Source organism: Oncorhynchus keta, chromosome 11, assembly GCF_023373465.1.
Source record: "Oncorhynchus keta strain PuntledgeMale-10-30-2019 chromosome 11, Oket_V2, whole genome shotgun sequence".
Lineage (NCBI taxonomy): Eukaryota > Metazoa > Chordata > Actinopteri > Salmoniformes > Salmonidae > Oncorhynchus > Oncorhynchus keta.
In genome coordinates, this window is record NC_068431.1 from 51245746 (window position 1) to 51271600 (window position 25855).

Below are 25855 nucleotides of genomic sequence, written 5' to 3' on the forward strand. Positions count from 1 at the left end.
AGAAACCAGTTAAATCCCTCCACTGACCTTGCTTCCCCTTCCCCCACAAAAAAAAACACAAATAAAAAAGCTCTAGCCAAGGTTCTGGCGAGCGCCCTGCATTTTCTAGCCAGCCACTCACATCCTGAGAAGGAAAAGGAAAAAGAAGGGCTGAAGAGCCAAGATTGAAAACAGATATAGAGCTTGGACCCTCAAAGAAAGGCAGCAGCCATTCTCTTTTCTCGCTCTTTATCGAAATGGAATGATATTGACTTTACAAGGCAATAATAGACTTCTGCCAGTGGATAAGATATTTATTTTGTATTGATTTTTTTGTCCTTTTGTAGTAAGAACGGACATAGCAATTCTAGCCAGAATGCTGTCCTGTTCAAGGAGGAGGAACTGTTTACCCTAATGGCTTCAAGAGAATTGTTGTGTATTGTTTACTTCCCATACACCCACTCTTCGAAAGCATGCGCCAGACGGAAGGTTTCCACCCATACATCCCTGCAAATTGAAGGAGCTCGCTCAACATCAAAATCAAGGACTTCTCTCCAACTCAGAAAGGATACGAGAAATCATACGAGTCAACAGACACGACAGGGTGGTGAAAAATGTGGAGAGGAACTCTCCCAAGGTAAGTGACAACAACACCGTCCTTATCACCTTTCTTCTTCCCACCCTTATTCTAACACACAAAAAGGAGGGTTTCAAGGCTGCGTCTCTCTGTCTACAACCAGCCCAGACTATTGTACAACTGCCAACCCACACTTTTGCATGTGAGACAGTACTGGTTTCTCTGCTCTCAGGCATTATAAAACCCCCCGATTTGGTGATGGGTGACAAAGCTTATCCACATCCTGATGGGTCTCTCTTGTGGCATTGCCAGAGTGAACAACACAAACGGGTGTTCTTCCGAATAGCTTGTCTCTCAGTGCAGCTGGTTTGCGTATCCCCTGCTGTGCATCCCTTCCCATCAGGCAAGGCAGCTAAATGATAACAAGAGGATTCGAACCAAATAGTACTTCCAGACACGGAAGGCTACTCAAAGTACTTCAGTTCGACGGACAAGGTGGTCAAAACTTGTTCCCAAGATAGATGAAAAGAAAACAGCATATAACATGGGCTGAGAGCCACGACGGCCCACACACATCTATCTGTTGAAAGATGTACTGACCCTCTATGGATATCACTCATCTCCTTCAATGAGGGCTGTTCGACATGAACACTTGTTTGGATTTCAGTTCAATGGCACAATGGTCAAAGAGCACATAGACATGGCGTGTTACCATGCTGTTGCATAATGTGCCATAAGCCACACAGCTCATTATATATTGACTATTCCACAGCGGTTTCAGTGGCATCATTTACCAACAGTGTATTATTCTGCACATTGGAGTCAACACTGCTGTGTGCTGCCAGTGCTTCTTGCACAGTTACAGAAGAACGAAGGCACGTGGAATGTCACCGCGGATACACAATTCACGCGAAAGCATCAACAACAAAAAAGAAAGGAACCCACTACTGTAGCTGTGATAAAAAACAGCTCGTCTAGATCACATGGTGCAAAAAGAAACCAAAATTGCAATAGCAGATTGTGCAGTGTAGAGTTTCATGCCCATACGCCCTTCCATCTTTACTAGACACTTACTTTCCATCACAGAATGTACTGACCTCAATGGGGTAAACGTAATACCGCAAGACTTCCCTCAACTAAAAACAATGGCATAAAATACTCTTCTAACCCAGAACTGGGTACCGCTCTATACCCTGTAACCTGATTACTCTATAACCACCACCTAGCCCTCCCTTCAATCCAGACAATGCATGGAACATGTGTTAAATTGATTAAAGCCTTGTTTTGGTCACAGATGAACATTTGCTTAGTACTGAAAATGACAACGATCGATATACTGCTGCAGGGTCGTTTATGTACCATCTAGACAGGCCAAACTCTCAAGGAGTACAGCTTATTTACGCGTATTTGAAACGGTGAAATGATGGCCTCTGTGTGATTTCATTTCCATTGCATTTTGCTATAGCGGCTACTCGAGCGCCTATTACCATTTAATAGGCCTGCGACGATCTAGGAGGAGCTTGTATTTAATTTAGTACATATTTAAAATAAAATAAAAATATGCCATACCCAATGAGAGGGTCTGCTGCAGACTGTACGTGGGCTGAAAATGTACCAGTCATGGAGTACTTGACGGTGCTAAATTGGATACAGGAGCGTAGGCCATATGAAACAGAGGTTCAGTTTGTTTTGCAGCCTTTCCGATTGGTGGGAAACACATGGCATGCAGTGCGGCTATGGTAGGGTGCCACAGATCAGCATCTGTGGTCGCAGGCTGGTTGCGTCTGGTGTGTCAGTCACTCGCCCCCCACACAAGGGAGGCCAGTGTTCCTCATCACAGAGACACTGTGATGGCCAGGTTCTGCCTCCCTCACAATGATAAGAAAGCAGCTGGCTTCTTTAGCTCAGCTCAGAGGGCTTCGTAAACACCATGCTCCAGACTATAACTGATTGAACTGATGAGGTGATGCCCAGTTCAGTTCCGTTGGCAATTCAGTCTTATCCCGAATTTTCCTAGACCTCTAGATAAAGTATCTCTCACTTACTCAGTGGTACCTCCCTGGTGAGGAGGTAGTATGAGTGTGAAATGAGTTTGTGTGTGTTCATGTAAACAGCCTTTATTTGATCTGAGGTCAGGTCACATAGAGACAGTTTATTTTGTTTTATTAGACATTTTGACTCACAGCCAGCCCCTCTTGGGCAGCGGCCAACTAGCATTATAGGACCTGGGCCAATGTGCTTACATACTATTGATGCTTTTCTGAAAGAGTTCATTTGCAAACCTTTGCCAGAGAGAGGTTTTGGTTTCTGGCAAATAATGTTTGTTTTAATTCCTCAAAGAGCACTAGTCCTGAGAGGATGCTTGATTAGAAAAGAGCTGTTTATCTCAACAAGGTATTTTGATCGCATTGGCTTTCTGGCTTTCTGTGGAAAATTCCCCCTATCTTTGGGGCTCTTTCGCAACATCTCCCTCTATGTGGCCTCCTCCCTTAACCACTCGTCCTCTACCTCTTTATATTTTCCCCTGAAAACACATTGCTTCTTTCAGATGGAATTTCCTTATACTTGGCCTGCGTGGTCTAGTCATTAAATCCATGCCATATTCCGTTTGTTTCCAGAGGGAACACAAAATTGAAATGATCAGGTAGCTAGAGCAATTCTTTTTAATTCGGTCTGAAATGCCTGGGGTCTGTTTATTGAGTTGTTCATTCCCCAGAGAAAAAGGCAGTGTGATTGATGAAAGGATATAGGGGGGTCTGTTTTTAGCTCTAGTAAAAACCAGAAGGAGGGAAACAGGGAGAGAGAGAAAGAGAGGCTTACAGGGCAGGCACATCTCAGTGAGGTTCTGTCTGTCTGCACCTCTTGCCCGCGAGTTGCCACCAATGCCCCGTCTGTACTCTCACTTTCAGACATACTGTAGCTGGGAAGGACATTAACTTCACTTGCTGAGGATCACGATAGCTGCCTGAAGGGTCTTGTAGCAGAGAGGTATGCTTTTGATTCATGGTACCAGACAGACAGCAGTGTCCTGCTGCTTTTTTGTTCGGCAGCCAGTGGTCTGAGACAACCAACGATGTTCGACTCCGAATAGCAATGGCCTTTACAACATAATGACTATGACTGAATGGAAAATATGAATCATACAAGATACCATGACTCAGATTGTACAAACAAAATTACTCTCAATAGTTTAATACAAACCTTTTCTAAAAGTGCAGAGGAAGAAAGACCTGCTGGTTGGTGTAGAGAATTCCAGAAGCAGTATGTCATACATTTTGGGAAACCCCAGCCGCGACATCTCTATTTTGACTGTGAGCTCAGCCTGGCCTCAAAGAGTAGGAGAAACATAGTAAATGCAGTGCCGTGTATCTATGCAATGCCAAGGGAAGCCGGGCTTCCTCCAAATATTGACAAAGAAACAAAACAAAATATTTAGTCTCTCTGTGTTTCCATAATCGTCCTTAAATTCGCAAGAGCCTGAATCTACCTCACCGGAGAAAGCATCCGAGCAAAACAGCGCCCCTCTGTCTCTGTAGGCCATATCTGGTCATAAAGAGTATGGCATTGTTGCCGCCAGTAGCATTTTTAAAATTTAACTAGGCAAGTCAGTTTAGAACAAATTCTTATTTACAATGACGGCCTACTTCGGTCAAACCCAGACGATGCTGGGCTAATTGTGCGCCACAGTATAGAACTCCAAATCACAGCTGGATACAGCCTGGATTCGAACCAGGTACTATAGTAGCACCTGATGCAGTGCCTCAGACTGCTGCGCCACTCGGGAGCCCAATGCAAGGAAAGCCAGCATGCATTTGGCCTGCCTTGAAAAAAAAGTATAAAATAATAGCTAATCAGTGTTGAGCTAAACTGAGTGAGCTCAACTGTGATTGGTCCTGGTGCACCAAAAATAAGTGTCAAGGGAAGCCAGTTTGGATTTGACTTCACTCCTATCACATCGCATCAAGTGGAATTCGTCATTGATAGAAACATTCTTGAATTGTTGCATCTCGTTGTTTGTTGTCCTCCGGTGGCTAGCTAGCTAGCTAAAATTGTCCCTTTCCTAAATTAGCCATGGATGAAGATAGGGATTTGGACTTGTGGTTTTTCTTAATTCTCCGTACTGGCCAATGATTGTAACGGCAACTCTGATCCAAAAATTCATTCAGACATTGTGTCCCCTGGACTGAGAGGATGGAAGTTCAAAATGTATCTAGATGTAGAAGGCTAATGTTAACTAGCTTACACACACAAATCAGAACCATGGAAAGCCACATCATATTTAGCTTATGTTGACTGAACTAAATTGTTTTTGGTATCCTTTAGTTGTCACTGTATTAGACTAACTATCAGTGAATGTGTGATGTTGATGGAATAGTGGAGGCAGCTTGTGTTTTCTTTGCGACTTGCGGTAACTCTCCGTGGTTCTAAATAAATAGTTGTTTAGCAGTCTGAAAATGCCGGAAACATTAACTTGCATGACCATGCTGTTGGTCATGTAACCATTTGCAATATGCTTATGCTTTGTGGATTTCACCAGACAGAGGTTGCTCTGGTTTTGTGAGGAAACAAAGGTGTGATTGAATTTATTCTGCCACTGTATCTTCTTATTGTGTCGGTCTTAGGCCTATATATCAAGGTCGCAAGGCAAATGAACTAACAGGTCACAGAGCAAACAACGTAATTCTCTGACTTTTCTGACTTGGTTTCCCCAGTGATTTTAGCCACGCACCGCTACTGAGTAAATGTAAATCTGTGACAGATGTGTTACATTTCGTATGGTTATTTAAGCCAAAAACGAAAGAAGGGAGTTTGGGGCGGGGGGTGGGCGGGGAGGGATGATGGGTGGGCGTATACCCAAAGTTTGATTGTTCGGATCACATCACAGACAACTTTAGCATTTTAGCTAATTAGTAAGTTTGCAACAACTACCTAAAACGCTTTAGCTACTTTGCAACTACTTAGCAGGTTAACTAATGATTTCCTTAATGCCAACCTTAACTCCTGACCCAAACCTTATCCCTAACCTCAACCCCTAACTTTAACCTTAACCCCTAGCCTAGCTCATTTGTAACATACACTCTTAGGAAGAAAAAGGGTTCCAAAGGGATTCTGCGGATGTGCCCACAGGATAAACTTTTTTGGTTCCAGGTAGAACTCTTCTGGGTTCCATGTATAATCCTCTGTGGAAAGGGTTCTACATGAAACCCAAAAGGGTTCTACCTAGAATCAAAACGTTTCTCCCTGGAACCAAAAAGTGTTCAAAAGGTTCTCCTATGGGGACAGCCGGAGAACCCTTTCTGGTTCTAGATACAATACAACTTTTTTTTCTAAGAGTGTATCATACAAAATGGATGATGGACATCCCCAAATGAAAACATACCATACGAAACGTAACATATGGAGGAAGACAGATTTACACTTACTATGTTACATCTACCCCTGGTTGGTGAGCTTCCATTTCACAGACCTTACTTACTTGAGTTGACATGCTCTGTGCACTCCCAGTACACCCACTCATTCCTGTCCCAGTGTCCTCGCCATCTTTGTGTTCTCCACTCTTTGATTTGAGCCTAATTGTTTCCAGACACGGCAAGTCCTCCATGCTTTACAAACCCTCTAAAAACATCACATACATAGTATTTAAAGGCCTCTCTCTACACAGTACTCCTTTACGCACTCCTTCACCATTCAATGTTTATTTTCCAGAGTGTTATCAATTCACACCGGCACTATGGAGCTGGGCTTGGCAAAGTCTCTGCCTTTGGTGGCCATCTTTACAGGTAAGAAAAAGCTAAATGGGTTTTTACACTGTAGTTGGGTCGTGAATTGGTCAAGATTGCACATTTGTAACGTGTTCACGTTGTTCATCTCATTATGTTTGAACCCCAGGAAGAGTAGCCACTGCCTTGGCAGCAGCTAATTCGGGATCCTAATAAATACTAAATACATTTCCCAGTGCTGCTGCAGTTTTGTCCAGAGGTCTTCAGTCTGGAGCTCAGCCCCAGTGAGAAGGAGGTCATACTGAGCACCAACTCCTCCTTCACGGTGGTCTGTTCTGGTTGGAGCAAGGTGACCTGGAAGTCTCCCCACGACCCCAGCCTGGAGGGAGTGGCTGTGGAGGACAGGGGAACCACCAGTGTGCTGGTCCTCCACAACGTCACCTGGAGGCACTCTGGGAACTATATCTGTGAAGAGCCCTCTACAGAGGAGGCCAAGGACATATCAGTGTTTGTACCAGGTGAGACCAAACACCCTCTATGAACCTTCTATTTTCTTTGTCATGCATTTGTCTTTTATTTGATTGGATAGGACAAAGGTAGAGAGGAAATATAGAGGAGCGAGTGTGCTGAAATAGCAGTGGGCCGGATTCGACCCATGCTGCAGCGATATATGTGATCTGGAGGCAGTAGCTTAGACCACTAGACCATCCTAGACCACTGAACCTTCTATTTTAGGAGGACTATGGAGGAACAAACTGTTACAATTCGAAGCTAATACAAATTGTTGTTTTTACCTCCCTTTTTACTTCCCCAGACCCTGAGGAATGGTTTCTTCCCCTGGAGCAAGCAGTAGTGATGAAGGAGGGAGAGGAAGGTACCATTCCCTGCGTGGTTACTGACCCTGGCATTAACGTGACCCTGTACGAGCGGGCCAGCAAGGCCCGTGTGGAGGGAACATACCACCCCAGTAAAGGGTTCACCGCCATCCTGAAAGACAGCTCCTACATCTGCCGAGGTGCCATGAACGGAGAGGAGAAGGCGTCCCAGGTGTATTATGTCTACAGCATTGTGGGTAAGGCTCTGTGTCAACCCTCAAAGTGAAACTTCAACCAAAATAAAAATGAAAAGTGTCTCAACGCACAATTGAACGCTTATTGAAGACCAGGCTGCAGGAAGGTCGGACCTGTTATAATGTCCTCTTCCAATTGACTCTTTCCAGTCCCCAAATCCATGAACGCCTTCATGACACTCTCAAAGACGGTGCTGAAACAAGGCGAGGCCTTAATGGTTAATTGTACTGTAGAAGAAGCAGAGATGGTTTACTTCGAATGGGATTTTCCTCGTAAAGAGGTGAGTGGACAATATGTGACCTATATGTCGTGACGTTGTATTAGTTAATGTGACGACTGTTGCTCATCGAGTTACTACACGTTTCTAATTACGTGTGATTAACTGAATCAAGCAATTGTTAACTCATAAACCTGGGGCACCATGGGAAAACTAGTTTTTATTGAGTTTCTATTTCCCAAATGAACTCAAAGAATATCAGAATATCGATTTTACAACAGCCGCTAATTAACCAGTTGCCTCAGTCTCATAATCTGAACGTTGTATAGCCCTTGAATCTGCACGGACCAGGGTCCCACTAATGAATTCGCACCACACCAATCTTAGTTGAATATTTATTTACTAAAAAGCTAAAATGATGATAAAATATACACATAGACAAAACACATTATAGGCTATTGATTTGAACTTAGTATAACGGGCCAACACACTATGGCGCGTGTTACCCACAATGGGGATTTCAAAAGAGAGAGAAAAAATTAAAAAGAAGTACGCAAGAAGTACACATTTGGTGAACTCAAACTGCCGCTCTCCTGGGATTCTCTACCAGGACCTTTCCACGGTTCGATGACGCACTTCTCCTGCGCGTCCTCCCGGTGTCACTGTCCTTTTTGACGTAGGAGTCTGTTCCCCCACCCCTTTCTCTGGAAGGAGGACAGACAGCTCTGTAGCTCAGAGCTCACAGCATAGGAATGAAACCCTTTAGATACCACGATTCGATAGGAGATGGAGGCTAGGTGGTTCAACTTGAATTCACCCGCTTAGACACAGCTACTCATCCGTAGCTTGGGTAGAAAATGATTGCGTTGCGTTCTGGGTTGGTCGACTTTTTCAGACCCTGCTGCAGCTGGGGTCACGTAGTCCTGTTGTAAATTCTATACTCACACGTTTTATACCCTTGGGTCAGAAGTGGGCGTAGCCGCCTTTAGGGCAAGCTCAACTAACTTAACATTTCATCTTCCCCAAAACATGTTCTTTGATTTGGATATTTTCCATACAACGTACAATGTATAAACATCAAACATATACTAGGAAAACCCTTCATGTTACAATGTTTTTGTAATAACGTCATCTATTAACCTTTAATAACAGAACAAAAATGACATACATTTTCATAGTCCATCTATCGTCATGACCACCATTGTGGCTGACGGAAACCATTGTTCCAAAGTCCCTTTATTTCATGTTTACTGTTCTAATGCTGGTTCTCCATAGTAACAGGACAAAGGAATTTGTCTGTGGCCTGAGATTTACCAGGGGCGTGAGGGGCCATAAAACTCCCCACGTCTTCAGACCCACAGATCTCTCCTCCTCTGTTGGGGTTGAGAGATAATCTGTAGGGTTGTGGTCGCCTGTAACCTGACCTGATCAAGACAGTCATGACATATATTACCAAGCATAATCATCTCTTTTGTTGATAATTAGGTTGTTGCTATGCTGTTCTTACCTCTGTTATAATTTGTTTCCATCTGAAGACAATTGAGCCACTGACAGACTTTCTATCGGAGATTAGAATCCGCTCCTTCTTGAACATCTCCAGTGTTACTCTGGAGGACTCTGGCCAGTACATCTGCCGAGTGCAGCACCCTTTTTCCGGAAAGTCAGCCATGGATAATCTCACTGTCACTGTTCTGGGTGAGCAAACACCCTCAAAGCTTTTCCAAACTCACAACAACATAAGCGGAGTAACTTTTCATTAAATCGAATGAAAAGGTGGAAATACTATGCACAATGTAATGGGACCTCAATGGGCTTTGTGTGTGTCTGCTTTGGAAAGTATCTAACTGATTGATGTTCTTGCCATAAGGTAGTGAGTGATCTTCTATTCAAATGTCATTTTACAGAACGGGGCTTTGTGGATTTGGAACCCTCCATCAACACCAATGTTTCAGCGCTGCAGTATCAGAGCGTTGCGCTCACAGTGCAGATCGAAGCGTTTCCCAAACCTCAGGTGCTCTGGACCAGAGACAACACCACCCTTACTGGGGAAACTGTCTCCATTGACACCAGAGAGGTGCATGAGACCAGGTACCCATCATATATGATCATGAACAGCCCAACAAAGAAATCTATTATTATGGTGACAATGAAATTGAGAATCAGTACATAAGCCCCATGATATTGATTGTGTTTTGTTTGACCTTTGACCTTAAGTTACCTCAGTACTCTGACCTTGGTACGGGTCCGGATGGAACAGAGGGGGCTCTACACTGTCCAGGTGGCCAATGAAGACGACGTCAAGGAGATAACCTTTGATCTTCAAGTCAAGTGTAAGATACACGCCTGAATCATTATCAACTCTGGACAGACATATCTACATTAGATGGGATCACTATTCAGCCATTTTTCTTTATTGAGTTATCATGTTTGAATTTAAAGGATGTTGAACAGTTTCTTCTATTGATTAAACAATCAACTACACTGAACAAAAATGTAAACACAACATGCAACAATTTCCAAGATTTTATTGAGTTAGATTTCATATAATTCGAATACATTAACTACGCCCTAATCTATGGATTTCACATGATTGGGAATACAGATATGCATCTGTTGGTCACAGATACCTTAAAAGAAAATGCAGGGACATGGATCAGAAAACCAGTCAGTATCTGGTGTGACAACCACTTGCCTCATGCAGCGAGACACATCTCCTTCACATAGAGTCCAACTACTCTTCAATGGATGTGCGAAGTTGCTGGATATTGGTTGGGAACTGGAACACGCTGTCGTACACATTGATCTAAAGCATCCCAAACATGCTCAACGGCTGGCATGTCTGGTGATTATGCAGGCCATGGAAGAACTGGGATATTTTCAGCTTCCAGGAATTGTGTACAGATCCTTGCAACATGGGACTGTGCAATATCATGCTGAAAACATGAGGTGATGGCGGCGGATGAATGGCACGGCAATGGGCCTCAGGATCTCGTCACGGTATCTCTGTGCATTCAAATTGCCATCGATCAAATGCAATTGTGTTCATTGTCCGTAGCTTATGCCTGCCCATACCATAACCCCTTCGCCACTATCGGACACTCTGCTCACAGCGTTGGCATCATTAAACCGCTCGCCCACACGACGTGTAAAAGAGCACACTTCTCCAGCGTACAAGTGGCCATCGGAGGTGAGCATTTGCCCACTGAAGTCGGTTAGGAACTGCCGTCAGGTCAAGATCCCGGTGAGGACGACGAGCATGCAGATGAGCTTCCTTGAGACGGTTTCTGACCGGTTGTCCAAAAATTATTTGGATGTGCAAACCCACAGTTTCATCAGCTGTCCGGGTGGCTGGTCTCAGACGATCCCGCAGGCGAAGAAGCCAGATGTTGAGGTCCTGGGCTGGCGTGGTTACACGTGGTCTGGGGCTGTGAGGCCACATTCTCTAAAATGATCTTGGAGGAGGCTTACAGAAGAGACATTAACATGCAGTTCTCTGGCAACAGCTCTGGTGGACATTCCTGCAGTCAGCATGCCAATTGCACGCAGTCTCAAACGTTGAGACATCTGTGGTATTGTGTTGTGTTGTGTGACAAAACTGCACATTTTAGAGTGGCCCTTTTTATTGTCCCCAGCACAATGTTCTTGATATGCCACACCTGTCAGGTGGATGAATAATCTTGGCAAAGGAAAAATGCTCTCTAACAGGGATGTAAACAAATTTGTGCAAAGAAATTGAGAGAAATAAGCTTTTGGTGCGTATGGAACATTTCAGGGATCTTTTATTTCAGCTCATGAAACATGGGGCCAACACTTTACATGTTGCGTTTATATTTTTGCTCAGTCTATGTTTCACTACCTTTCACTGTCTCATTGGATATTTCCACTCCCTGCAGCTTCCCCGAAGATAATAGATTTGTCTGACCAGCACATAGACCAGGGCCACGGAGTGCTCTGTGTCACAGAGGGGGTCCCCACACCCACCGTCCACTGGTACAGCTGTGAAAGCATTGGAAAGTAAGGGAACAGACCCCTGGAAATACTGAACAACACAATGAAGCATATTCAGGCTTTTCAGTTGTGTTTTGACTTTTAACTCTCAATCTGTAGAGGGCAGTGTTACAAAGGGGTCACACATTGTAATTAAACAATTGAGTAATATTTGTTAGACCTGTTGCTTATTTTGGACTCTCAATAGTCTACAGCTGTTTTTTTTCTTCTCTCCCAGTCGCCTCATATCTCGCTCAGACAGAAAGTCTCGCGACCTGAACAAGCATATTTTCTATCACCATTCGAAGCTAATTATGACATCTTCACCCAAGATGCAGTAATAAGACCACAGCATGGAAGTCTCTGTCGGCTGACCAAGAGAACGTCAGCATCCAGATGAACGTCAGCTACATCGAGGCCTCAGGGGTCAACCAAGTCCGCAGCCTTTTGACCTTCCAGACCATGGGGGGTATTACATCAGTACGCTGTGAAGCCCGCAACGAGAGAGGGCGCAGGGCCTGGGACATCAAACTGGTCTCGAACTGTAAGCATTCATGCAAATAAGCGATACATATTTACATAGATGCAAATAAGCGATACGTATTTACATAGATGCAAATAAGCGATACGTATTTACATAGATGCAAATAAGCGATACGTATTTACATAGATGCAAATAAGCGATACGTATTTACATAGATGCAAATAAGCGATATGTATTTACATAGATGCAAATAAGCTATAAGTAGTTACAGTAACTCTCATTTAAAATGTTTCATTTAAAATGGAAACAATTTGATTGCCTTTACTATTTAAAATCACAATCTATTTAAAGTGCATTGGTCAAAAGCCTCAATACACTTTACAGACATATTTATACAAATAAAATCGTAGAAATGTATTAGTCTTTGGCTAAGTCTTTGACTTTTACGAACAGAGTATGAATAAGGAACGCTGAGGTTCTCCTCTTGTATGAGCTCCTTCTCTGTGTGTGCATCTGCAGCTCTGTTCTCCCAGGTGGCTGTCTTGGCTGCAGTGTTAGCCCTGGTGGTCATTGCCGTCATCTTCCTCATCATCCTCATCGCCCTTTGGAGAAAGGTGAGCCCCCAAACAGAAACACATCTCCTTCCCAACACATTTGTCTTGATAGTGATGCTACTGTTGGGACTGTAAAATTAGCGAAGACTACAATAATTGACTGGAGCCTGGCCAGTAGGTCTGAAATCATGTTTAACTGCCTTAAGTCACAGCCTTGCATGGCATAACAAACTTTCTGTTGATTCTATGTATTCATGTATTTTTGTGGAAGTAGCAGCACTCTTTCATTGTCCAAGACAAATTTCCCCTCGGGGACAATGAAGTATAATTCTGTTGATAAACTGGGTGGTTCGAGCCCTGAATGCTGATTGGTTGACAGCCATGGTATATCAGACCGTATACCACGGGTATGATAAAACATGTCTTTTTTACTGCTCTAATTACGTTGGTAACTAGTTTATAATAGCAATAAGGCACCTCAGGGGTTTGTGCTATATGGCCAATTTTTCACGACTAAGGGCTGTGTCCAGGCACTCCGCGGTGCGTCGTACATAAGAACAGCCCTTAGCTGTGGTATATTGGCCATATACCACACCCCCTCGTGCCTTATTACTTCAATATATGATATATAAAACTCTGACAGCCTTTTGTACCTGCCTTTAGAAGCCCCGGTATGAGATCCGTTGGAAGGTGATCGAGTCAGTGAGCTCAGATGGCCATAAGTACACCTACATGGACCCCATGCACCTGCCATATGACTGTGTCTGGGAGGTTCCCCGGGATAGCCTGGTCCTGGGTGAGCGACTACTACATTACAGGGAATGTTTTAGTATAATTGTGTGAATACTGCAGCCTATTTATGAATCATAATGTATTGATATATTTGACATTAGCTAAGCTAACAGTACACCTCATTTTCTGTCATACCAGGTCACACTCTGGGTTCTGGAGCATTTGGGAGGGTCGTGGAGGCCACAGCCTATGGCCTTGGTCACTCTCAGTCCACCACCAAAGTGGCTGTGAAGATGCTCAAGTGTGAGTGCTTTATGCATTACTATTACCAACAACTTGGCATTTCCTCTATTTTACACACTGACCTTGTTACTCGTTACTCGTTACTCATTCTACCATGTGAAAATATTGCACCGCTGCATGTTCTGCTATTGTTTTGACTGACAGCCACAGCAAGGACAAGTGAGACTCAGGCTCTGATATCTGAGCTGAAGATAATGAGTCACCTTGGGCCCCATCTAAACATCGTCAACCTACTGGGGGCTTGTACGAAACGAGGTGGGAACTGGAAAGCATGCCACTGCTTATAGACTTAACATATTCTGATATTTTAGTCAAAGTATGTGTTAACAACTGCCTGCTTTCCTGTGTCCTGAAGGTCCCATTTACCTCATAACTGAGTACTGTTGCTATGGTGACCTGGTTGACTACCTTCACCGCAATAAGCATACCTTCCTGCAGTACTACGCAGACAAAAACCGCAGGGATGCTGATATGTGCAGGAACAGCACAGAGAGTACAGTCCAAATCCAGGGAAAAAGGCAAGAGTGATGCCTTCCCGAAGTACACACTACTAATTTTACATTGCAAAATCATCCATCAACATTCAATGTTAAGGTGCATTGGAAAATGGATTCAGAGGCCAATGCTTTCTGTCAAAGATGGTAGTACATCTTTTTAAGTCAAATATGTACTATCACTTATTGTAACAAATTATGCCCTTGGTTTTTGACAGTGAGTGCGATGGGGGTTACATGGACATGACCAAGGAAGATTCTTTAAATTATGTCCCAATGCAAGAGCTGAGTGACAACATCAAGTATGCAGACATCGAGACTTCAGTCAATGAGACACCCTACCATCAGGACAACAACTACCAAGGACAAGGTACATTTTTGTACACATTATCCACTGGGCACACACTGGTTGAATCGACATTGTTTTTACGTCGTTTCAACTCAATGATGTTGAAGCAATGTGGAATAGACGTTGAATTGACGCCTGTGCCCAGTGGGTACTTTCTTTATCAGGGGTTGGAACCAATTCAGGGACCAGAACCGAAAACCTGAAAAATAACTTTACAAAACAAAAAGTACAAGGAACAGATTCAGAACCGGGAACGAAAGTGATCTATACTTTCCTGGAACAGAACTGTTATTTTAAAAACATGGAACCGGGTAATAACATTGTTTAATGTTCTGGCCATTTCTTCCAGTCCCATAAAAAACGCAACGAAGCACCTATTCAAAGCCCTCCCTCTGTCAATCAGAAACTTCTTCCAGTGCCAGCTGACAATCTTTGCCAGTATGTGTTCATTTAGGCTACCTGCCCATCCCCCTCCAAGCATTGTCTAGTAGCCTACTGACTTAAGTATGATTCAGAAGTTAGGGAGAGAGATGTTTTATTAGAGGAGAATGGATTCACTTTTTCAATTCTAGTTAGGGATTCTATAGTTATCACATTTCACATTGGATGTATTAACTACAAAAAGTTAAGAAGTGCTTTTAATCCAGGTGCCGCTCTCCACACACAAGCTTGTTAGCTAGCTAGCTCTGGTCCAACATGAAACCAACTCTGAAGTTCAAAGACATTCAAAGTTCCTCTATAAAAGCCGATCCTCCAGGTATGATTATGTGGGCCTAATTCAGATAATGCATGTCATCACAAGATGCCCAGCACTTGAAGCCAAGCCTCCTCCTCCTTCACCCTCTCTTGCACTCTCCACACCAGTAAAGTTTCAGTTGCATCTCGTGCCCTACACTTGTCTTTCTATCACAGCAGGTAAACAGCTCACCGAGCTATAGTTTTCCGGCTCCATAGCAAGCTGCTCTATCCGCAGTGCATGATTGGTGAATTAATTTAATGTCGAGCTAATTGTTTAAAAAGTATGATTTCAGAGGTTTAAAAATGAACAGAAAAGAACGATATCAACTCCATTTTGGGAGGTTTGAACTGGTTCAGAACTTTATTTTGCTGATTGGAGCAGTGGAACAGAATAAAATAAATCATGGTTCTGTTCAAAATGAACCGGTTGGAAATGTATTTTCGTTCCGACCCCTGCTTTCTACAAAGAAATGTGTTTTATGGCACCTTATTCCCAATATAGTGCACACATTTTGACCAGAGTTCTATGTGCCCTGGTCAAAAGTTGTGCACTATATAGGGAATAGGGTGCCATTTCAGACACAGGCACACACTTTTGTATTAATTGGTTTAAGCAATGTAAATACTGAAAGGCATAAAACACTTCATAAAACCAACATTGTATTTGATGAACACTTGGTTGTTCACCATGTATTATGGTAAGCAGCAGCAAACAATGGTCATCCTCATACTACTTTAGTCTGTTGAAGACATTTCAACATCCCTGTCAGGCAGATGGTGAGCAGACAAACAGACCCCGGATGTTGAAATACTACCGGAGAGACCAAAATAGGGAAGCTTTTCTCTCCACTTAGAGTTTTGACAACCAAGCATCTTTCAGAAAAATATACACATATGTTTCAACCTCTTGTGTAACCAGACAATGCCTTTTAACACTGTTCTTTTGATAAACACCATCAGTTGATCAAATTGTTTGCACGGTCTGGCTCAAAGTCTATGACAATTTGATGTTCTCTTTTCACGTTGCTCAGGCCAAGAGAGAGCAGACGTCGCGTTGTCTATCAGTGACTCCCCAATTCTGAGCTACACAGATCTGGTGGGCTTTAGCTACCAAGTGGCTAAGGGCATGGACTTCCTGGCATCCAAGAATGTATGACATTGGAATAGCTTCACAATACATCCTGATTCATATCATGACATTTCTTGCCATGTCACATCAAACGCTCCTTAATTCTTGAGAACACGTGTAACTTACCTTACTGAAGCCACATGAACTTCAATAATAGTCTATACTGTTGGCCCTGTCCTCACAGTGTGTTCATCGTGACCTGGCTGCCAGAAATGTTCTCATCTGCGAGGGAAAGCTGGTGAAGATCTGTGATTTTGGCCTGGCCCGTGATGTCATGAACGACTCCAACTACATAGCCAAAGGCAAAGTGAGTTCATTTGTTTGTTTTTGTTTGTTTGTTGTCGTTATGTATTTGTTTACAGGCCATTGGAAGATGTACAGTAAGCAAATGAGGGGAAGAAACAACCAAACAGCCATTCTGTTCGGAGATGAAAGTGATTGAAACTGAAAGACATTTTTTTTATAAGGAACTTCCAGAGATGTGGGTTAATATGACCTACTTATGCAAACTATCTGACCGACATCACTGTAATGTATAAAATGGCTTTAGCTATTTTTTTCCCCCCTAACAGACTGCTGTCTGTATTGCTGGTTAATTCTGCACATCCTGAGAGTAAAATATGTTTTAGGTTAAAAAGATGGCGCAGGCGCCATTTTCAGGGTTTTTAAATGCTAAACCTTCCTAGTAGGGTGAAGTTGTTTTTGCCAGAAATGCGGTTGAGTTATTGGATATCTGGGCTGCAGACTCTTTCCACTGGGGTTTTCTTGGCTTTTGTTTTTTTTGGTCTTAGATCAGAAGAGGATGTGAAACATCTTTCCAAAAGTCATTATGCCATAGATGGTACAGGACTTCGGTCAGAATACCAGAACATTGTCAATTTTCTTCACTGTACCAAAAGCAGAAGGCCATTTTCCATAATTACATCTGTAACTCTGTATCGCAACTGTCATTACCTAAAATGGATTACCCACAGTATGTCTCTGAAATCATAGACATTCCTGCCACTGAAGTGGATGGCTCCAGAGAGTATCTTCCAGAACCTCTACACAACCTTGAGCGATGTTTGGTCTTTTGGCATTCTGCTTTCAGAGATCTTTACTCTAGGTAAATACAAAAATCTATGCATAGAACAGATGTGTTTTGATTCTTTACTTATTGCAACTAGAGATAATATCTATGAATGTATGTCTTGATATTAGTTACAGTGCATTCGGAAACTAATGAGACCCCTTGAATTTTTCCACATTTTGTTACGTTACAGCCTTATTCTAAAATAAATAAAATATGTTTTAATCTACACAAAATACTCCATAATGACGAAGCAAAAACAGGTTTTTACAAATTTTAGCAAATGTATCACAAATAAAAACTGAAATATCACATTTACATAAGCATTCAGACTCTTTGCTCAGTACTTTGTTGAAGCACCTTTGGCAGCGATTACAGCCTCAAGTCTTCTTGGATATGATGCTATAAGCTGGGCACATCTGTATTTGGGGAGTTTCTCCTAATCTTCTCTGCAGATCCTCTCAAGCTCTGTCAGGCTGGATGGGGAGCATCGCTGCATAGCTATTCTCAGGTCTCTCCAGAGATGTTCGATCGGGTTCAAGTCCGGGCTCTGGCTGGGCCACACACGGATATTCAGAGATTTGTCCCAAAGCCACTGTGTTGTCTTGGCTGTATGCTTAGTGTCGTTGGAAGGTAAAACTTCTCCACAGCTTGAGGTCCTGAGCACTCCGGAGCAGATTTCCAACAAGGATCTTTCTGTACTATGCTCCATTCATCTTTCCCTTGATCCTGACTAGTCTCCCGGTCCCTGCCGCTGAAAAGCATCCCCACAGCATGATACTGCCACCACCATGCGTGGCCTTAGGGATGGTAACAGGTTTCCTCTAGACATGACACTTGGCATTCAGGCCAAACAGTTCAATCTTGGTTTCATCAGACCAGAGAATCTTGTTTCTCATGGTCTGACAGTCCTTTAGGTGCCTTTTGGCGAACTCCAAGCAGGCTGTCATGTTCCTTTTACTGTGGAGTGGCTTCCGCCTGGCCACTCTACCATAAAGGCCTGATTGGTGGAGTGCTACAGAGATGGTTGTCCTTCTGGAAGGTTCTCCCATCTCCATAGAGGAATTCTGGAGCTCTGTCAGAGTGACCATCGGGTTCTTGGTCACCTCTCTGACCAAAGCCCTTCTCCCCCGATTGCTCAGTTTGGCCGGGAAACCAGCTCTAGGAAGAGTCTTGGTGGTTTCAAAGAATGATGGTGGCCACTGTGTTCTTGGGGACCTTCAATGCTGCAGAAATGTTTTGTTACCCTTCACCAGATACAATTCTGTCTCGGAGCTCTACGGACAATTCCTTTGACCTCATGGCTTGGTTTTTCCTCTGACATGCACTGTCAACTGTGGGACATTATATAAACAGGTGTGTGCCTTTCCGAATCAATTGAGTTTTAATCAAGTTGGAGAAACATCTCAAGGATGATCAATGGAAACAGGATGCATCTGAGCTGAATTTCGAGTCTCCTAGCAAAGGTTCTGGATACTTATGTAAATAAGGTATTTCTGTTTTTTATTTCTAAAACCCTGTTTTCACTTTGTCATTATGGAGAATTGTGTGTAGATTGATGAGGGGTAAAAAAGTAGCTATCAATTTTAGAATAAGGCTGTAACGTAAGAACATTTGGAAAACGTCAAGGGGGCTGAATACTTTCCGAATGCACTGTATATACCTTGTTTCGGCCTAACTTCAGGAGGAACGCCCTATCCTGACATTCCCATGAATGAACAGTTCTACACTGCCTTGAAGAGAGGCTACAGGATGCCTAAACCTGCTCATGCTACAGACGAGATGTAAGGCCTCATCTGTCTCTCTTTGTCTCTGGGAGCTTTGTGGTTATAAGTGAAATAACTTCTGCATGCATAGGACAAGGTGAAATTCACTCTGAATAAAAATGTTCTTTCAGCTATGATATCATGTGCAAGTGTTGGGATGAGAAATTCAAGAAGAGGCCACTCTTCTCCTCTCTGGTTAATTTGACGGGAAACCTGCTGACTGATGCTTACAAAAAGGTATAGAAAACGAGAATAATTCTCAAAACTATGACTATGACTATTTTGATTGCTCATGTATTAATAACTCCATATCATTCCCAAACCATCCCAGAAATACACCCAGGTGAATGAGAGCTTTCTGAAGAGCGACCACCATGCTGCAATCAGGTCCAAACCTATACCAGCAGGGAACCCGGCTGTGTCTTCAGATGACCCCTCCTCAGGGGATCGAATGGGTCAGGAGACAGGGGAGATAGAGGAGACTGGGACGGAGGCTGGCCCCTCCCAGACTGACTACATAATCGCCATCCCAGATATCCATGTAGCCGAAGAGGCAGAAGCAGGTGGTGAGGTGCTGGACACCGCCACACAGAGTACATCAAGGTAACGTAGGATCTTCTCTCCACAGAATATGTCTCTTGTCTGTCAACTCTGTGGCTGGCTGTTTGCCACAGGAAGAGTGTGGCTGCGTGAGTCAGAGGCGGCATTTGAGGACTTCCCGATTCTGCACAATCTTTTCTTATGTTGGGTTTTTGTTTATTGCTTATTGTTTTGAATGATTTCCAGTTGACACATGGTCTTATTGATTTCCCTCTGACATTAATAAAGCATTAATAATGTAGAAAACGATCTTTGTTCTGCCTTCTTAGTCCTCCAAACACAACCGACCAGGCTGATACAGCCTCCCTGGATGGACCAGAAGCACCCCAAGAAGAACCAGTACCCACAGAGGAAGCGGTGCTTGCCCCCACGCAAGAAGACAAGCTCCCCCAGTCTCCATGTACCCCTGAAGTGGAGGAGAGTTTCCTGTAGCCCCTCATTAGAGAGCTGAAGTTAGCGGTGTCTACTGTATAAGGACAATGTTGTACATGACAATGTGTGTTGCTAGTTAAACACTAATGTTGTAGGCCCTTTTAGGAAACTTTATATCGTTATTATTTTTGTATATTGGTAATATACTGTATATCTTTCAGGTACTTTTCCCCTTGTGATGCTATGATTCACAAAAAAAGCATCAGCAGTTTGACACATGGCAATGGTAATATTATATACAAATGTAATCCAATTGAAGTTGTCAAACTGTAAAGAAAATTATATTTGGCATGGGAATACATTTAATTTCAATCATTAAAAAAGTATAATTTAAAGAGTATGTAAGCTTGCAGTAATGCAACTCATATTTGCACTTCTCATTCTCAATTTTAGACAAAATAATGCTTTGAAAAAGCGATTAAATCAATTGAGGCATACATTTTGGGACTATTAAATGAATGGTATATACCCATTGATTCTCGAAGAATATAACTTATAAATGCCTGCTTAGCTTAACTGTCCTACACCATCAGAACCCAACATATAAACTTGCTTTAACTCCACTGTTTGTAAACAATGGGATTGTAAACAAACACTGTAACAAACACTGCCTCGAAACATGGGCCCAAATTCAATCAGATCAAGCCTTAACCTGCGATAGCAGACAGCTGCATAGGATGCTTTGGCGGTGTTGGAATTGCACTGGAGCGATCAAATCAGTCAGCAGCTGCTCTTGCGATCATTGTAACGAAGCAACACGTTAGAAGTGTAGGCTATCTCGAACCTAAAATGGTTATTTGGCTGTTCCCATAGGAGAACCCTTTGAACAACCCTTTTTGTTGTCAGGTAGAACCCTTTTTGTTGTCATTCATATTCCATTCACCCAGTTCAACGTAACATCGATAAGTTTAGGCTACTACATGATACTCTAATTTTCCCTGTACCCATCATGAGTTTGCTAAAAACCTAGCCTATGAATGAGTTTAAAACATAGGCGCGCACAAGTCAAGAGAAATGTGAGTAATCAAGGTGACAGACAGTGACACATTCATCCGCCTTGCACAATCTTGCCTGCATCTTGTAACGGTTTTGACTTGAGGTTATTATTTATAGGGGTGCCAGGTAGGTTGTGCCTACCAGAGAAAACATTGGTTTCTCCTTTTAGTTTGGGTGGGAATGAGTCCCATCTGGTCCGTCAAGTCTACACCAATACAAAGGACGTATGTAAAAGTCAGGAGGGAAATAAACTTTTCATAAACCCTTAAAACATTGGAAAGAACTTCAAAAACAACTATATTCTGTTGCGTGGGTTGTATTAGCAACAACAATGATTACACACACACATATAATAATATCACAAAGAGTTCTGGTTCCTCCAGAAATGTCCTGTACCTCGGGCCTAAAAGAGTCCAGCCCGGTAAAGGAGTTCAGTGAACTCAAGTGACTTTTGTCACGCGATGTTTGTCCGTTCATTCCGTGTAGCGTAAACCCAGTATTAAACATACAATCAATATAACAATTACTTTACCACAGAACCTTAAAGCGGATCAACTCTTAATTAAGTCCTCAACTACCACTAACTACACAAATCACAGTATACATCACATCCAAACAAATGAAATACCGTATACAAAAAGGTGGTAGTCAGTCGGTCAGTCAGACAATCCAATCCGCCAATAGATCTCCAGCGGAGAAAGGCCACGAAGAACGGAGAGGTGTAGTCCAGGGACGCGAAGAGTGGATCCGATCCTGGGTAAACTCTCTTAGGCTACAAAACATACGTTTAACGGCAACAAAACAAACGGAATAGAGAAGCTTCGGAACTGAGGGTTGAACACATCCTCATGCACGTCTCCATCACAACCCCCTTTCGTGCAGCTGATGCTGGCTATTTAATTGGGAATTAAAGGGAAAGCGCCCTATTGGAAGGAGCTGCACTGAGACGGTTCAGAAAAATTCAGGGCCGTCACACACCCCTCCCCTGGAAAAAGCCGACCATTGCCCTGGAAGGCACATCTTGGTCGGGGAAACCGAGAAAGGTCTCCTCATCACTTTCCTCTACAAAAATATTCATTACTTTTTGGAGCTCACGCTCCTCAGCTGAGGAGTCACAGGCCTTAAGGTGCGAGACTTCTGGGTCTGGGAATCCGAGAAAAGTATCCTCACTATCCTCTTCAAAGATATCCAGGACCTTGCGGCGCTCAATCCTCAGCCGAGGGGTAACAGGCCTTAAGGCGTGAGACATGGACGATGCGCATATCTTCACCTGTGTCCTCTTTCACCACTCGGTAGTTCAAAGGGCCCATCTGCTCCACAATCCTATATGGTCCTTGCCATTTAGGAGCGAGCTTGGCCGAGAAGAATTGTTCAGCTTTCGAGTAAGGATGAGAGCGAAGCCACACCCGATCACGAAGCTGGAACTGCATGTCTCGTCTGTTCTTATCATAATTTCTCTTCTGCTTGAGTCGAGCCTGGATCATGTTCTTTGAGACAAGAGCTCTCAAGTCATGGAGATGGCCTACCTGGTCATAGCAAGCAGCGTCTGGAGTAAGCTGCTGGGGCTGTAGCACCATATCCAAGGGTCCTCGGAGAGGACGACTTAGGTTCAGCTCTGCAGGTGTGACTCCAGTGGACTCTTGCACCGCAGAATTCAGGGCAAATCGAAACTCGTGAAGGTGCTTGTCCCAGTGTTTGTGCTGGGTCCCTACATAGGAAGCAATCATTGTCTTCAAGGTTCGATTTACTCTCTCAGTGAGATTGGTCTGTGGGTGATAGGCCGTGGTCAACTTCTGTCTCAGGTTCCATCTTTGGCAGGTCTCCTCAAAGAGATCAGAGACAAATTGGGAACCTCGATCAGACAGGATGTAATCAGGCACTCCCCAGCGAGTCAGGATCTCTTTCGTAAGGATGTTAGAGACGGTCCTCGCTGTGGCCTGACGCAGGGAAAAGAGCTCCACCCACTTTGAATAATAATCAACAAAAACAAGCATGTACACATTCTGATTGGAGCTTCTAGGAAATGGACCCATCAAATCCACTCCTAACATTTCCCAAGGTCGGGTAACCACCGTTTGCTGCAACTTGCCAGCAGGCTTTCTACCTTCTGGTTTGTACATCTGACAAACCTGACAATTTCGGATGTGTGACTTCACATCCATGCTCAGATGTGGCCAGTAGAGTAACGCTTGCAACCGCTTGTAGGTTTTGAACCTGCCCAAATGACCAGCTAATGGGTCTTCATGGAAATGTTGAAGCAGTTGTAGGCGTAGAGTGTCCGGTATGTACATTTGGTAGAGTGTTCTGTGAGGTAGTTGTACGACTCGGTAGACTTTATCTTCAATGATGGTCAGCTTTGTGGTAGGATTGACCATCTTTTCTCCATCTTCCAGGATAGTCTGGTACAAAGCCTGTACTTCTGGATCATCCTGTTGAGCTTTCCATATGGCCTCATCAGAGATGGGAAAGTCCGTTTTGGGCGAGTCTCGACTGCTTGACAGGACAGTAGCACATGTAAGATCAGGGCCACCGTTATCACAAGTAGGAGCTCTGGACAAGGCATCTGGAACAGTGTTGTATTTTCCTTTCCTGTATTCCACTGCAAATGTGAACTCTTGCAACCGTAGAGCCCATCTTATGAGTCTGGTGCTTGGTTTGTTGGTCTTGAACACCCACACAAGGGAGGAATGGTCAGTGACCACAGTGAAGTGTCTTCCCTCCAAGTAGTACCTCCACTTTTCCAAAGCCCAGACCACTGCAAGGCACTCTTGCTCTGTTGTGGAGTAGTTCCGTTCTGCTCCATTCAATGTCCGACTGGCGAACGCTAGCACTTCTTCAGTGCCAAGTCCAGTCTGTTGGACTAGGACAGCACCAAGTCCAACATCACTTGCATCAGTGTAAACAACAAAAGGGCAATCAAAGTTGGGATGACCTAAAATGGGAGGTGTGACGAGATGTCGTTTCAGGGTTTCAAAGGAAGTCTGGCACTCTGCCGTCCATTGGAATTTAGCTCCTTTTCGCTTCATCGCGTTGAGGGGTTCTGCCACCTGGGAGAAGTTCGACACAAACCGATGGTACCATCCAGCCATACCAAGGAACCGTTGAAGGGCCTTGAGTGTGGTTGGCACAGGGAAGTCTTGTACAGCCTTTGTCTTTTCAGGATCCACATGAATGCCGTCGAAAGACACAATATGGCCAAGGAACTTCAGGGAGGTTTGGCAGAAGTTGCTCTTCTTCATATTTAAGGTCAGACCAGCTTCTCTTAGCTTGTCCAACACTGCTTGAAGATCTTGAAAGTGTCTTTCTCTGTTCTGAGAGTAGATAATTATATCGTCCAGGTAGACGAAACAGATCTTCCCTTTGAGCTCACCTAACGCAATCTCCATGAGTCTTTGGAAAGTGGCAGGGGCATTCTTTAATCCAAAGGGCATCACCTTAAAGGAAAACAAGCCCTCGGCACAGACAAACGCAGTCTTGTCCTTGCTTTCCTGGTCCATCTCAACCTGCCAATAACCACTATTGAGATCAAGGGTAGTGAACACAACAGCGCCAGACAATGACTCCAGGATCTCATGGATGGTGGGAAGAGGATAGGCATCAGTCTGGGAAACATTGTTGGTCTTCCTATAGTCCACACAAAATCTAAGACCACCAGTCTTTTTTGGGATGAGGACAACAGGAGCAGCCCAGGGAGAGGAGGAACGTTCTATTATATCTTGGGTTAACATATCATTTATGAGTCCCTTTTGGATGATTAGCTTCGCTGGGGACAAACGATATGGCTTTTGCTTGATCGGCATTTCCTGTGTAAGGAATATTTTGTGCTTCAGGAGCCCGGTGCGTCCTAGCTTTGAAGTACATACATCAGCATTATTCTGCAGCTGCTCCAACAGCCTTAACTCCTCTGGCTGTTCCAGCTGAGCTCTTCTCACAGCCTGTAAAAGGAGATCATCAGAAGGATTATCAAGGGTTAGTGGTACGGAGCAATGGCAGAGAAGACTGCCACATTTGAACCCCAATCATGTAACTTTTAGCTTCCGATTGGTGCGGTATTAACTGAAAGGAAGGGGATGTCGATGGGGGCGTAGGCAGTGACTCTTGGGGTTTCAGCTCTGGTTAAAGCACCCAGAGAAGGATGGTCATTCCTGCGAAGAGAGTTAGGTGTGTTGGCCTGTTGTGATTTGTGGTTTCTGGAAGGGTTTACTTGATACGGTCTTGGACATTCAGAGGTGCCAGCTTGGCCCTCAGTGGTCTGAACTGAAGTGGACACCAGGGAAACTCTGTGTAAGGAGTTGTGCCTAATGGAGGCCATGTCCACAGACACGTCATCCAACATTTTAACACAATTAGAGAGTTCTGTCTGCAAGTGGTCTACAGTGTTAACCATGGGAGAAAAAACAGAATTAACATCCTTGAGGACCTCAGTGTGGTGATGTTGCAGGCGCCATTGGAGAGTGGCAGTGAGTTGGTTTCGTTGGTAGTCAAACTGCCTGTCCATGGCACCAGTCATTTCCCGTCTTCCACTCTCACTGAGCTCTTTCAGCGTGTGGGTTAGAGTGCTCAGTGAGTTTCTGAATTCCATGGCACTCTGTTGTTGCTCTTCCCTCAGACATTTGAATTTATGGTGGATAAGAGTTTGGAGATGTTGTTGAGTCTGAC

The 25855-nt window shown here is 43.7% G+C and overlaps 1 protein-coding gene across 2 annotated transcripts; it reads left to right on the forward strand.

The window, feature by feature from the left end:
• The first annotated feature begins 122 nt into the window (after positions 1–122).
• Positions 123–20535, forward strand: LOC118390546 (platelet-derived growth factor receptor beta-like). Of its 2 annotated transcripts, XM_035781220.1 has the most exons (24): positions 123–616; positions 3466–3544; positions 6263–6336; positions 6513–6794; positions 7091–7348; positions 7496–7626; positions 9099–9258; positions 9468–9651; positions 9778–9893; positions 11457–11577; positions 11883–12094; positions 12554–12648; positions 13252–13384; positions 13519–13623; positions 13768–13878; positions 13979–14141; positions 14336–14487; positions 16236–16354; positions 16518–16640; positions 17327–17438; positions 19087–19186; positions 19300–19405; positions 19500–19771; positions 20038–20535. In XM_035781220.1, the coding sequence occupies exons 3-24, from the start codon at positions 6288–6290 to the stop codon at positions 20198–20200; spliced, it is 3267 nt and encodes a 1088-aa protein (XP_035637113.1). In that variant the 5' UTR covers positions 123–616; positions 3466–3544; positions 6263–6287; the 3' UTR covers positions 20201–20535. The 2 variants fall into 2 exon arrangements, with proteins under 2 accessions (XP_035637113.1, XP_035637112.1); XM_035781219.1 differs by lacking the exon at positions 3466–3544.
• The last annotated feature ends 5320 nt before the right edge of the window (positions 20536–25855 follow it).